Source organism: Terrapene carolina, unplaced genomic scaffold (genome assembly GCF_002925995.2).
Source record: "Terrapene carolina triunguis isolate 2854851 unplaced genomic scaffold, T_m_triunguis-2.0 Scaffold113, whole genome shotgun sequence".
Lineage (NCBI taxonomy): Eukaryota > Metazoa > Chordata > Testudines > Emydidae > Terrapene > Terrapene triunguis.
This window is the reverse complement of record NW_020664464.1, coordinates 9,479,247-9,494,820: the sequence shown is the minus strand read 5'-3', so window position 1 is coordinate 9,494,820 and position 15,574 is coordinate 9,479,247. Positions and strand designations below refer to the sequence as shown.

At 39.7% G+C, this 15,574-nt stretch overlaps 1 protein-coding gene across 2 annotated transcripts in view; it reads left to right on the top strand.

The window, feature by feature from the left end:
* VPS13A (vacuolar protein sorting 13 homolog A) overlaps positions 1-15,574 on the top strand; it is a 273,789-nt gene that overhangs the window by 244,800 nt on the left and 13,415 nt on the right. Inside the window, exon 69 of one of the 2 annotated variants that reach the window (XM_026652411.2) lies at positions 2,123-2,675. The exons of the other annotated variant lie outside the window; for it this stretch is intronic. Coding sequence (XP_026508196.1) covers positions 2,123-2,206 — 84 coding nt within the window. The 3' untranslated portion in view covers positions 2,207-2,675. Of the gene's footprint in view, positions 1-2,122; positions 2,676-15,574 lie in introns of those variants that run through there. 2 annotated transcript variants of the gene reach the window in all.

The following is a 15,574-nucleotide window of genomic DNA, read 5'->3' as shown; positions in this document are numbered from 1 at the left end:
GAACTTACAGTATAATTTATATCACAACGTCCTTAATTATGCACACGTTGCCAAAGTGACTTAAATAAGAGAAACGCTTGTGTGTGTGTTTTTTAGGCTTTTTAGTTTTGTTACAACAGCTGCGGTAAGCATAGTTTTTCTTTTAGTAACTTTTTTTATATTGTGCATTTAGATAAAGTTAAAGCACAATGATATTTTTGCCTGAATTTTAATTGATTAAACTCTTCAGCAAGCACTGTGTTTTTTAATTAAAAATGTGAAAGTAATGTTTTTGCAGACATTTGTATTTGAGATACACGGACAGTAACTATATTTATAGTTCAGTGAAGTATATACTGCTTCAATTAAAAGCATTTCAGTAATTTTTAACTGTAGCATTGTTCATATCCAAAAATCTAGACTTGTAACATTTTATGATATGAGCTGAGCTGCTGTTAGTTACTTCATAAATTTTTAATAGTGTGATATTTTAATAATTGAGATGCTTCCTATTTTACTTTAACCACCTTTAATGGAAAGTTAATATATAATTCTAACATTATAGTTAAAGTACTTTGAACTGATTTTACAGTATGTCCATAAATAAGGTGGAAAATTCCTATCATCTAATTGTCTGTCTTTCATTATCATAGAAACTGAATTTTAAAAATATCCACACCTGGGAAATGACAAAATGAATAGCTGCTAGTTGAATGCAAATTGGAGACGGTAGACAGGATGTTCTAATATATATGAAAGCTTTATATTAGAGATTTCCCTTCAGTACCCTAGCAGTGTGCTGGAATTCCTGAGATCCAGAGATGAATTTGAGAAAGAGTAGGTGGCCTTCTACTGGATGGATGGGAAGTTACATAGCCAAACATTTTCAAAAGTATTTGTTACCTGGGTAGGGTTTTTGTTTCATTTAGAACATATTTTGAGATGCTGCACGGTGCGTCAATTATATGAAATTAGGATCTGTCTGTTTCTGTGTATTCTGCTGTATTTTCTCTACTGCCTCCTACTAAAGGGTCCTTTTCTGAATCAAAGTATTCTAAAATTGAAATTGCTAAACTGAGTTAATATTATATCTTACTATGGAGTTCCTCTTCAACATTCTTTGAAGATCCTATAACACCAAGGGCTATAATCTTGCTTTTTTCTCTCATGATGCAGTTTATATTTCCTGTGCTATTATCTTGCAAAACACGTACTGACAAACAGCACGGCCTTAATGGGCAAACCGTTAAAAACTGCTACTGATAAACAGCACAAAAAGGCCTAGTCACTATACTTCCTCTTTCTGATAAGACAGTAGGGTTCTTGATGTATTTCCCCTTTGCTATTTCATGCCATGCTAGTGAAGCAGAATGCTAACAAGACAATAAGTCCAACTCCTTGAATACAAATTATATAATTATTTTGTATTGTTTATGCTCTAGCTTAATTTTGCAAGTGTTTGGATTAGATAACATTCATTTGTGAGCAAATTAGTAGTTTTGAGAGGACCCTGAAGGCACTGTCTGATAGATTGATTCAAGATGTGTAATTCTACTTTTTATGCTGTTTAGATGAGTACAATCCCATCACAATTTTTCAAATGGAAAAAAGATAAGTAAATAGAAGATTTTTTTCCCTCTAATGGTTCTGTTTTTTAAATTAATAAGATAAAATGAGGAGTGTATTTAGATTATCATCCTATACCTTGAAGAATATTCTGATGCCCACTCACATTCAAGTGACTTTAATCTTCAGAGAAATGCAATAGTCACCTTAAGCATGTTCCTTTTATGAAATAGGATTTACACATTAAAGCTCTAATCTTGCAATAAGATGTATGGAGGCAGATCCCTATGCTTACACAGAGCCTTACTGAAATCATTGGGTCTTTGTACAAGTGCAGTATTCTGCCTGTGGGCAACAAGTTTCAGGATTAGGGTTTAATAAATCTTTGGTGATTCATTTGCTGATTATTATAGACAGGTGTATGACTCCATTAACAGGGGATTGGAATGCTTCTATTGTATCCTGAATTCAGAAGCCATTTCAGAATTTGTCTGCTTTTTAAAAACTAACTAACTAACTAACTTACCAGCGTAAACTAACACTTCTGCTTTTTTTTCTTCCCTTATCATGCTTGCAGAAAAGACAGGCCTACAGGGAATGGACTAAGACTCACAATAGTAGTGATGATGATGATGAGGATGATAATGATAATGACAGTTAGGAAAATATGCACCATTACAAATGCATGAGTTTTGTCACATTAATTGGACTCTTAGTTTATACTATTAAATGTTGTTGCTGCCATGACTGCCATAGAAAGTAACTTTGATTTTAATTTTTGTCTTCTAAAAGTTGTACAAAAATATAGGCAAACAAAATATATGATCATATTTAAGCAGAGAAATTAAAAATATAGTAAATATATTTATGTACTAAGTTGACAGGAGCTAATGTTATACTCTGATTTAATGATATTGTTGCAGGTAAATTTCCATAAATTATAATTAATCTGTTTTTTCCATTTTCATCAGAGTTTTGTTTAATATTTTTTTAATTTTAAATCATCATTTGTTAGCTAAGATGCCTTTAAAATATACATGCGTTCAGTGTAATCTTTTTGAGCTGTACTGTGTTTATTGATATTAAAAATGCTGTTGAATATTTTGCATTCTGTTTATTTGATATTTCAAAAATATTTTGTCTGACTTTCTTTTAATAACAATAAACTTGTTTAAAGTTTATCTAAAAAAATTGATTCATCTGTTCTGTTCCAACATCATCACTCACATTTCCCAGAATTAGATTATGTAAAAAAATAAGATTATGGAATATTGCTATAATTGTCCTAGAAAGGTTAGTTTAAAAAAACTTATTAAAATTCATGTAATCATTTTGATTTTTCATTCATCATTTCATTTTCAAGTTAACTGGTTCTTAAACATTCATTTTAGTTTAAACATGTTGAATTTTTCAGTGAAATGTGGATCCTCTTAAAATCCTTTGTTGACAGCTTAGAAGATTCATATGATGTGAAGCATTCTTTTTAGAATGCATTTATACTGTCATTTACTCCAAAAATTATTGTGTAAATGCATTTTGGGAATATGGCCGTACCTGTTTTAGTCTTGTACATTATTCTGTATAGTGACATGTATAAAACATACAGATCCTCATTAAACTAGGTGGAAAATGCAGAACGCAAAATAACAAAAGGCGTACACAGTACAGTATTAGATTGCAAACTTTTAGTTGTCATTGTTAAATGTTCTTTGTTTCTTTGACAAGTAAGTGCTTTATTTACATTTCTTTACTTACTAGTCGGCTTGCATATTTTTCTCTAAACCAGTTGATCTTCTATACATCTAAATTTAGGTATTAAGGGGCAAGGGGGCATTATAAAAGCATTTACAGTACGTTTGTCTAGTAGTATGTGTTGTGCAAACCAACTGTTTATTCAAATATCAGCAAAAAGATTGTCCAAAAAAAAACCTTCACTCTTTAGTGCCAACTAAAACCTTATCATATTTATCAAAAGAGTCAGCCTCCTCCACTGCATCCTGTTATTTCCTTACAGCTTCTGATGGGAGAACTACCTTACAGTTCAGACTGCTCATCCTGATTTTCATGCTGTTGCTACTTCATATGCTTTAGAAGCTGTTGCTCAGTTTGCACTCTTGGGCAGTGGGCGGAGGGATGAACATTGAAATTCCAAATAATAGGGTGAGGAAACTTGATTTGAAAACTCATTTCAAAGGGAACTACTGATGCAGAAGATCATTATGTACTTTATATTACTGTAAAAGCAGCAAAGAGTCCTGTGGCACCTTATAGACTAACAGACGTATTGGAGCATGAGCTTTCGTGGGTGAATACCCACTTCTTCGGATGCATGTAGTGGAAATTTCCAGAGGCAGGTATAAATATGTAAGCAAGAGTGAGTGAGGCTAGAGATAACGAGGTTAGTTCAATCAGGGAGGATGAGGTCTGGTCCTGAAGCAACAAACCTCGATGCCAATTCTGCCCACGTATCTACACCAGCGACACCATCACAGGACCTAACCAGATCAGCCACACCATCACCGGTTCATTCACCTGCACGTCCACCAATGTAATATACGCCATCATATGCCAGCAATGCCCCTCTGCTGTGTACATCGGCCAAACTGGACAGTCCCTACGTAAAAGGATAAATGGACACAAATCAGATATTAGGAATGGCAATATACAAAAACCTGTAGGAGAACACTTCAACCTCCCTGGACACACAATAGCAGATTTAAAGGTAGCCATCCTGCAGCAAAAAAACTTCAGGACCAGACTTCAAAGAGAAACTACTGAGCTTCAGTTCATCTGCAAATTTGACACCATCCGCTCAGGATTAAACAAAGACTGTGAATGGCTAGCCAACTACAAAAGCAGTTTCTCCTCCCTTGGTGTTCACACCTCAACTGCTAGAAGAGGGCCTCATCCTCCCTGATTGAACTAACCTTGTTATCTCTAGCCTGACTCACTCTTGCTTGCATATTTATACCTGCCTCTGGAAATTTCCACTACATGCATCCGAAGAAGTGGGTATTCACCCACGAAAGCTCATGCTCCAATACGTCTGTTAGTCTATAAGGTGCCACAGGACTCTTGCTGCTTTTACAGATCCAGACTAACACGGCTACCCCTTTGATACTTTACATTACTGGTTTTTTTACAATATTGGACTCTTCAAGGGAAATACCACAAAAATGGTTTAGAGAAAATATTGCATTTTATTACTGCCTTCAGATTCTGCAGGAAGAATATGGGAGTATATCAGACATACATTTATATTATAATATACTGTATTTGAAGAAAGTAGAGGGGAAAGTGTGCATTCTTTAACCTGAAAAAATTCATGTTGTGCCTAAAAGGGGAAATAGTTTTAAGTTCATCCTTCTGAAAAGGTCAACTACAGTATTTAACGTTCCCATTGTGCTTTATTAGATTTATTGCTAGCAAACTGTAGCTTTAAATTCAGCATCTGACATTTCCCTTTTCTTTTTGTGCATTTTTAGCATGTATAATTGGCTTTTTTAGTATAGTTGCTTCTATTTTTCTTTAGGTCCGACTTCCACTTTACTTGATAGTGGCATACTTGCTAAATCAGGGAGTCTCAATTTTATTTCCTTCATAATGAGAGACACCTTTAAGTAAGTGGAAACAAGTGTTTGCTTTTAATTCAGCTGTGCAAATTAACTGTAAAAATGGCATTGAGTTCCATGTTTCTTGTGACTCAGTGATTTCATATCAAATTGGCTCAGTTTATAAGTATAGGAACTAAAAGTCAGGTTTTTTTCTTGTTTGAATAGATTCAGCCACATATTCCACATTTAGGTGTGTGCACACCCAGCACCCCAGAGCTGGAGAATTTTGTTTGGCAGTACCTGTACGAAGCGGCACTCCTGCTTTGTGCTCATTGCCCCTCCCCTGGCTATATGAAGCAGCACCACCTTGACACCGCTCAGTTCCTTCTTACTGCCCATGGCTGGAGTTGTAACTTGGCGTGGTTCTTAAGCTCACAATCTCTCTCTAACTCTTAGTGACTTTTTCTAGTTATATATAGTTAGTCCTCTTCGTGTTAGTTAGATTTAGTTAACTATTTCCCTAGTGAAGCCCTCACTAGGATTCAATTTGTAAATTGTTTACAAAACGGACTCAGGTGGCTAGGGACCTTCACCTAAAGCAGCACCTGCTCAGACAGGCCTTGTGGCCTGCCTTGGCACCGAGGCCTCCGTCGGATCGGAGGCTGCCATCAGGTTCTGAGAGTGCTGCCATTTTGTGCTGTGGAACCAGACTCTGGCTGAAGAAATGGAGGGAGCCACTCCCCATCGAGTGCACTGAGGAAAAGGTCTCATAAGACCAATCGTGATCACTACAGGTCTCGTGGAGACTCTTCTGCCTCCTCCAGAACTGGCATGGTGTTAATGCTGGTGTGCGGGATGGAGCAGGTCCCTCTAACTGCTCCCCACTGCCGCTCAGGGAGGTCAGAGTTCCTGTACCGTCAACTCTCGTTCCAGCCACAGGATGTCCATTGAGTCCGGTACCAATGAGGGTGATGCTGGCACTGGTTGTTTCCACACCAGCAGCATATCAGGCAGCAATGGACTTCTTCCACCTTTCTATCCTAATCTCTCCCTTGGTCCAGGACTTTGCTGGGGCTACGTTGTTTATAACCTTGCTGGCTGGGTGAGCTGCTGAACCTTTGGATCTGTCAGCATCACACCTTGATGTTTCCGTGGAAGTGGGTCAGGGAAACTCCTTGGTACTCTGCATCCTGCACTGCTGATGTTACTGTGGCGGTACTCACCACTTTCCACTTCAACACTGTTAGCTACTTAGGTATTGCCACTGACTTCAGGGTCGATGTCGCTCTTGGCACTGGGAACAACAGAGGCATATTCAATGCCAGAGGTACTGTTTCAGCCATCTGTGCCAGTCCCTTCCTCTTTCTGGGTGACATGAGTCGGAACGATTACTCTCACCCTCAAGACTGCCTCCACCTTTATCCCTCGAATCCCAACACTCCTTGGTATCAGGGTTGGGTTCTTCCTTCTCTCACTCTCCATCACCTGGTCCACGTCGGGGGCTGTCCATGGTGAGCCATGGGTACCAGGATTGTCACTTCTTTGTGTTCTTTCCTAAGCTGCATTCACCTCTAGAGCAGCAGTGTCTCCATACATTAGATGTGAGATGATGTCTAGCCTTCTATCTGGACAGAACTAAACTAAACCATTTTGTGCTTCGCCTCGCCTGTTGGTGTCATATGCGGATTGTAACGTCCTTTATCAGTAGTGCAGATGTAATAGCTTTGACTACACCTTAGCAGGTGCGAGCTCATTCTGCAAGAGTGCAACCTAAATCAATAGCATTCCTTGGTGACTTCCCAGTATTGGACATTTGCAGGGCTGTCCTGTAGTTGTCGATACATACATTTAGGAACCATTATGCCATTATGGCATCATCCAGAGCTGATGCAGACTTTTGGAGAGCAGTCCTGGAATCCTTGTTTAGATAGACTCCAAGCCCCGTCTTCTGTGGATACTTTTCATGAGTCACCAAAGTGTGGAATACATGGCTGCATCTACTCGAAGAAGAAGAAACAGTTACTTACTGTACCTGTGCTGCTTCAAGATGTGGTGCATGCATATATTCCATGATCCACCCTCCATCCCCTTTGCATCGGAATCTAGTGTCTGGGCATTCAGTGTGAAGGAACTGAGAAGTGTCGAGACAGCACTGCCTCATATAGCCAAGGGAGGGGCTATGAGCACAAGTCACCACCGCCACCACCTACAGGTACTGCAAGACAAAATTCGCCACATCTGGTGCTCTGGGTGCGCACACACCTAAGTGGAATACAAATCTGCATCACATCTTAAAGAAGCACAATTAAAGTAAGTAACCGTTTCTTCTAAATTGTGGTGATTCTGGCTCATATGTTCATGCTATGGCCACTTCTTGAAATTCTGGTGGCCTCATCTCAAAAAAAGATATATTAGAACTGGAAAGGCACTGAGAGTAGCAACAATGATGAGTGGTTTGGAACAACTTCCATACAAGGAGAGAGTCAAAAGCCTGGGACTTTTCAGTTTAGAAAAGAAATGAGTACGGGTGATATAATAGAAGTCTATAAAATCATGAATGGTGTGGTGAAAGTGAATAGGGAAGTGTTATTTGCCCCTTCAGATACACAAAAACTAGGGGTTTCCCGATGAAATTAATATGATTTTAAACATACAAAAGGAAGTACTTCTTCACACAATGCGTGATCAATCTGTGGAACTTGTTGCCATGGGACATTGTGAAGACCAAAAATATAACTGGGTTCAAAAAAATAATTAGACGAGTTCATGGAGGATAGGTCCATCAATGTCAATTAGCCAAGATGTTCAGGGGCGTAACCTCATGTTCCGGATGTCCCTAAACCGCCAACTGCCAGAAGCTGGGACTGGACAACAGGATGGATCACTCGATAATTGCTGTGTTTTGTTCATCTCCTGTGAAGCATCTGGCACCAGCCACTGTCAGAGACAGGATACTGGGCTAGATGGACCAGTCGTCTTCCCAGTATAGCATTTTGTATGTTCTTAGTATTCCTGATGCAGTCAAAGTATTAGAGGTGTATAGTTAATGTGCGTTCGAGACATAAATACCACTTGACATCTTGAGGCAAAGATTCTGAATTTGGATCATAATCAGTATAAACTGATCCTGTAAAGAATTCTGCTCAGTCTCCTATAGTTCTGTTGGTTCTGCAGTACTAAGAATAGTAAAAAGCAGAGTTGTGTGTTGTAGACATGTTGGTTTATTAGACCAACTTCTGTTGGTGAGAGAGACCAGCTTTTGAGTTACACAGAGCTCTTTCTCAGGTCATGTGTAACTCGAAAGCTTGTCTCTCTCACCAACAGAAGTTGGTCCAGTAAAAGATAATACCTTTCCTACCTTGTCTCTCTCTATATATAAAATATGGAGCCATTTTTAAAATGTCACTTTTTCTGACCATAATTGCACTTTTTAAAGCACTGTTTTTATCAAATCTGGAAAAAAATGTATTTGTGTTTGGATGTTTCACCTGCTCCCACCGCAAATAGCCTGTTCTGAATAGGGTTGTAGATGGAAAAGGAATACTCCATGCTTAGAGCAAGTAACAACAGATTGACATAGCCTGATGCTAGCAGAGGAACCATTTTTCTCCAAAGACTCAGAAACAAACAGTATGATAGATAATTAACAATATCAAATATAAATACAGTTATGCCCTGATCTCTGTTCTTTATACACCCAAAAACTCCTCCTGAAGTTAGCAGTTTTGTTTGCACAAGGAAAGCAGAAACAGAAACATGCTGCTCTTGTTATAATTTAGCTTGGAGTAGCAAATTCTGTTCGCCATTTTTTTATTTTTGTTTTGTTTATTAAGGCTTTAGGTACACTTGTTGAACTTGTGATGTCATGTACAGTTCGTTCATTTAAACTGATGCCATGAAGGATTTCTGATTGTGTTATACAGGGTATCTATATTCTAGTTGATATAACAGCTTGATATGAGTATGGTGAAGGATTTGTACTTGGTACTACTAAGACTTATTTTAGACAGTTAAAGTTACCAGACTACATAAACATGGATTAAGCCTTGCTGTGCATTTAATTAACTTGTTTACTATATTGTAACTATTTACTATAGCACAGCTTCTCATATTCATCACTAAAATACTTTCACCTGTGGAATTAGGAGATGATCCTTTGTTGTTGATGGGGTCTCCAGGACTAAGCGCTTCCTAGCAGCTGCCTCCAGCTGCAGGACAAGTTGGCTGTTCAGTTTCTCATGAGCATTTTGTTTTATAAGTTTAATTTTTTCATTCGTTTTCATGCAATAACGACTTCATTTCAGCTTCTAGCTCCTCTCTCTCTTTTCTGTGGTGAGGAATTAGGCCTCTGGTTTCCCTGGAATAGCTCTTGAATGGGCTCCTCTCTCCTTCATTGCGGCAGCAGAGAAGCCGTACAAGCATCAAGCCAACTCAAGATGTTTAGGCAGCTTCTCAGAATGCTTAGAGGGCAAGCTATTACCTTCTGCCCTGGCTCTGCCAAGATACGGGCTTGAGAAGGCGAGCTTCTGCTGCCCTGCTGCCACAAGCTGCTAACCCTCACTCTGCCAGGTCCTTGGGTTTTGAGTGGGAGAAGTGTGTAGGTCCTTGACCCCGGCCTGAAGCCATGACTCGACCATGGGAGACTCAACAAGGAGCATGAAGATTCCCACAGAGAGAAGAACCCCTGAACAAGCAATATGGGGTAAGTCTTGTAAATTCCAGAGACTTCAGGTCCCAAAAAAGCAGAAGCAAGTGTCTCTTCGTAAACTACCAATATGTATTGTTAATGAGTAAACCATGTACAAATTGTGGTTTAAAGCCTTTCTCCTTTGCCTTCTAACCCTTGGGGTGAGAGGGAATCTTTGCTGGGGTTTTTCTCCTCAGAGGGGCTCTTTCACAATGCCTCTCTGTCAGGCTCACCACCCCTTTCCCACCCTGCAGTATGTGTGGGCAGAGAAGCATGTTTCTCCTGTGAAGCCCTGCTTCAGGTTGCAGTCTAATGGGACTTGTGCCTGTCTGGCTTTCAGCCCACAGATCCTTACTCTACCAGGGAAAGGTGCTCAGTCTGATAAGTGGGAAGGGGTCTCTCTCTCCACCCTTCCCACTTTCCATTGGCTAGCTTACATTAAAACGTCACAAGCATTCCAGACACTGATCAGAAGGGAGGCACGTGAGTATTTCATTTCTTTGACAGCTGCACTATAATGGGAATACAGGGAGGTTAGTGAGAAATCCTTTTCCGTGTTCAAAATGACCCCTGCTTTACTCAGAGTATTACCCTGAGTGATACTAAGTCAGTCTGAAAGGAGCTAGCCAGCCTGGGAAAGCAGGCAGGCATCCTTTCAGGTGCTTGGGAATGTGTAGCAGGCTATTCCCACAATCAGGGTGTCTGTACCAGTACCCCTCGTTGGTTGATGGGTTCCCACACCATTATGTATAGTGCGCTACCTCTCCCCATACACAGCCAGGGGAAGTACCACAAACACACCATCAAAAAAAAAGTTAAACATAAAGGAATTTCATAAGTTCTGTGAACCTGAGGTTGTTGTAGCAGGATTCCCACCAGCGGAAGACAGTTCCGTTCTGAAGGTGTGACTTTTTTCCAAAAGACCCCAGGGAGAATAAGAGTGAAGACATACTACACAGCAATTTTAGTGCCTCAGCTATAACCATTAAGACAAAGATTTGGAATGAGGGGCCGTTGGTTCTATTCTGGTCAAATCATTTGATGTGACTCGTCACAAGAGCAATGGTTCCTAATTCAGTAGCTACAAGGAAGTCATGTTGGCAATAGGGTCATCCTAAACAGATATCTTGGGCATGCAAATTTACAGATGAGGAACTGTTCAGGGAAACAGAAAAATCAGTGAAGTAACCGAGATAGCAGAGAGGCCTCTACCCTCACTATCAAAGCCAGCATAGTCAACACCAAGAGTATTCAAGAAGGGACCATTCCCCAATCAGAGTTAAAATTGTGGAGAAGAAGCTCCCAAGAAAACCTATATATATTTTCTTCCCAATCTAACAAAATTCTCACCATGATAAAGACAAAAGGAGCATTTGTGTATGAGAGCTCATAATTCTTGTACAAAATCTTCCTTTTGATCTACCCTCTGCACCCCGAGTCCTAAAAAATGGCTGTTAATCACAGCAAGACACACATCGCAAGTTATGAATTTATGTCTGTTCATGGACAATATGCCAATCTGGAAGAGGTGTTTCTAAAATCTCTGAGTACACATGCTTTTACTTCACTTCAAGAGCCCTATCAGTGGCACATCTGAACAAACACACACAAACTTGGCCACACAGATTCAGACCCAGTGGTCCATCGAGTCCAGTATCCTGTCTGATAGTTGCCAGTACCAGTTACTTCAGAAGAAGGCTCAAGAAACCATGTAGTGGGTAGATATGTGGTGATCACAGGAGAATTTGCCTCCTGCTTCCCATTAGAGGTTTATGATTCAAACATGACAGTTTACTTCCTGGTTTTGGAAGGGCTATTCCCAGCGGTCAAACTTCTTTTTGGAAATGGAAATCAAGCCCTGGGCTCAGAAGAATCTGATGATTTTAAGACCGTTCACACAAAGGATATAGAAAAGAGGGAAAAGGGAGAGCCAACGTCATCCTCCTAGTCCCCTGTTGGCCCAGGATGCACTTCAGACTTGATAGATAGTCATAGAACCTCCATTCCACCTGAAGAAAGCACCAGACTTCTTGAAGCAGGGTTTTTCTTCTTCATCCAGACCTGGATAACCTACAATTAACAATCTGGGCATCAGAAGAGAGGTGTGTAGTTCAGCAGGGTTTCTCTATTAGCCTCATCGCTCAGTACTTTTTTATATTCAAACAGAACTGAATCAGGAAATGCCATTTATTGGTATGGTCAAAATTATTTCTGGTGTAAGGGGGAAATAGAAAGCTCTCTGGGACACAGACTGTCTCTTTATTTGTATAGTAACCTGCACAGTAGGGCCCTGACCTCTAGATGCTACTGCAGTACAAATACTAATAACTAGTGATCTGCGCAACACTAGAATTTTTACAGAATGGTTGCTTGGAGTCCTACAATCAAGTACCTTTACAAGACGTGGTAACTGCCATAGCACCATTCTTTAGGCAGGCACATCAGACTTCCCATCTGAGTATCATTAAGTTTCAGGATTATTCAGAATGACAGATTTGTCTGTTGCAGGCCTTTCTAGTTGGTATTACCTCTGAAAGACAGGGTATAGAATTGGTTTCTGTATCCATACAAGAACCACATTACTATTGTTATGTATAAAATGTTGTTCTTACACCTCCAGAAACCTTTCTGTTCGATGTAAATTCTTTCTACAATTCCTGGGAAATGGTTCTCCCATTATTTTGTTTCAATCACTAGCACCCCTTTGGAACGTTGTGGTATAAATTGGCATTCCTAGCACTAGTAAAAATATATCTCAAGCATATTGAGTACACATATCAACTGTACTCCGTTCATCTCATTCCATCCAAAATGCCAGGGCATTTAGGGCCTCAACATTGCTGTGAGTAAAAATCCTGCAACACTTGGCATGCTGCATATCTGGGAAACTATTCACAAAGGAAGAATCAAGTCTCCCTCTACAAGATCCCTGATGGTATTATGTGGAAAAAAGTTTGAGCCTCAAGGGAGATTTGCAAAGTAGGTAAGAAGGTGTTATTGGATGGGCTCCCAAGTAATGTTAAATTACAAAGCTCTTGCTTTTTGGGGTGAACTTCTCTTTGCCTGTTATTCTACTATAATAATAATAATAAAGACTCTCTTCATCCTCTCCCCTACTTCTGCGATTGATTGATTGCTATTTCCCATTAGTGATGTATGAGGAGGGAAGGCTATGCAGCAGAATGACAAATTTCTTATCTAGTAATTTTCTTTCTGTTACCAACTTCTCTCCTCATTCAGCCCATCCTAGTAGTTGGTAAATGACCAGAATACAATTTTTTACAATTGAATTTTTTTCTCTAAAGGGAGACTCAGACATATATATAAATAACCTTAAAATTATTAGGATACCAAGTTATCTTAATGCTAGTAATCTGTTGGTGGGGTATTTCTGCAGCTTTGGAAGAACTCTTCTGGTGGTCTGAGCTGAAGACTGGGCTTAGTTCTGGAGTCTCCAGCAACAACACTGGACCACTTCCAGATTCTACAAGTGGAAGGCGTTACCCATTAGTGATGAATGAGGAGAGAAACTGAGAAGATTGTCAGGTAGTATACTTTTCAGTATGTTCGGCTAGCATGGCTGGTTAGCTGAGTGCAAAGAAGTGTGTCCTAACAGATTCACAACTGCTATTTAATCTGTAGCAATTTTCTGGTTCCCCCATCCTCCCCCACCCCCATTTTGCCTCACTTAATTAAGATGGCTCTTAAATCAATCAAATGTATGTGGGCCAGCTTCTGATTGGGCATCACACATACTGTTGGCAATTGCCAGGTGCCAATCCATACATTGCAGAGAGACAGTAAAGTGCAGTTTTACTACCTCTATTCTTACTCCATCTCCTACTTTCAGAACTATGAGAAGCTCCACGCTCTCCAAAAGAGTGTGTGGGTGTGTATCTCCCCCATTACCCAACAGTGGTACCATATATGCCAGAAACTTCATATGCGTGGGTAATCTGTGCTACTAGCAAGAATAAGCTGCACAGAGTGGGAAGTGGACCTGTGCTTCGATTTTTAGATACTTGTTTTGGGGGTCCGGTTTCACAGATCATTTTTGTCCTCTTTTTTACATCTAATCAATGAAACATTTGCTCAAATCAGCGGGTTCTTCGAGTACTGGTCTGTGTGTATTCCACTGTGTATTCCATATGCCTGAGAAGAGAGAATTCTAGCAAGTAATGTCCATTGATCCGCTCCTGTGCAGTTTGTCTCCTTGTCCTCCGTACCTAGAGTATAAGAGGTGGTGCGGACCGATGCCTCTCCCATTCCTTCTTGCTACACGTTACCCGAGTTGGAATCCTCTGGTGTCCGAAACGGATTCTCGTCTATGTTCTTTCCTGTAAATATTTAAAAGTTACTGTTAGTAGTTTTTGTAGTTAGATAAGAAGTTAGTTAGAATCTTCACCCCAGGGGATCCCCCCGATTCTCAGAGCAGGACTTAGATTATGCCCAGGCTCCTGGGTTTTAAGAATTGCATCTCTTGCCCCCACTCCTTTTCAGTCAGCAACAACCACCAGTGCTGCCTGTACTGCCTCGGAAAGGCTCATATCTCATAGATTCATAGGACTGGAAGGGACCTCAAGAAGTCATCTAGTCCAGTCCCCTGCACTCCAATGATGAAAATTCCACAACCTCCCTTGAAGCCTGTTCCAGAACTAATCTACACTTACAGTTAGAAAAATTTTTCCTGACATCTAAACTAAATCTCCCATGCTGCAGATTAAGCCTACCTTCAGTGGAGATGGAAAACAGTTGATCACCATCCTCTTTATAGTAGCTCTTAACATCTTTGAAGACTGATATCAGGTCCCTCCTCAGTCTTCTTTTCTCAAAACTAAACATGCCCAGTTTATTTTAACCTTTCCTCGTAGGTTTTGTAAACATATTAGCATTTTTGTTGCTCTCCTCTGGACTCTCTCTAGTCTATCCACATCTTTCCTAAAGTGTGGTCCTCCTGAAATTGGACACAGTACTCCAGCTGAGACTTCACCAGTGCCTAGTAGAGTGGGACAATTGTGTCTCGTGTCTTACATATGACACTTCTATTAATGAGCCCCAGAATATTAGCTTTTTTTTTTTTTTTTGCAACTGTATCACATTGGTGACTCATTCAATTTGTGATGTGTAACCCTCAGATCCTTTTCAGCAGTACTACCACCTTGCCCATTATTCCCCATTTTGTAACTGTTCATTTGATTTTTCCTTCTAACTATATTACTTTATACTTGTCCTTATTGAATTTCATCTTGTTGACTTCTGACCAATTTTACAATTGGTCAGTGTTGTTTTGATTTCTAATTCTGTCCTCCAAAGTGCTTGCAACCGCTTCCAGCCTGCTTTCATCTGCAAATTTTATAAGCATACTCTCCACTTCATTCTCCATGTCATTAATGAAAATATTGAATAGTTTCAGACCCAGGACTACAGAAAGTTTCTTTCACGTTAGCAAATGTTTCTTCAGTGTTTGTTTCACAGCTTTAAAGAAACAATCATTGAGAGTTCTTATCCTTCTACCACTAAGAGTTTTACTTTATCATAGTGTTCTGGGATACTATCGTCCTCCAAACTATTTATAGCTGAATAATGCAGAACACACCTTTAAATAAATATTTGTTTCTTCACTCAGTAGGTACAGTTCAATTTATTTCAGGAGCCTTCCTCTGTTAATACTTTACTCCAACATGCACCCATAGAATCTCTCATATGTAGTTTGAATCAAAATGGTAAATTAGGATTTTTTTTTAAATGTTGTAATGTCCCGTTCTTGCTCTTAATACATACATGCATG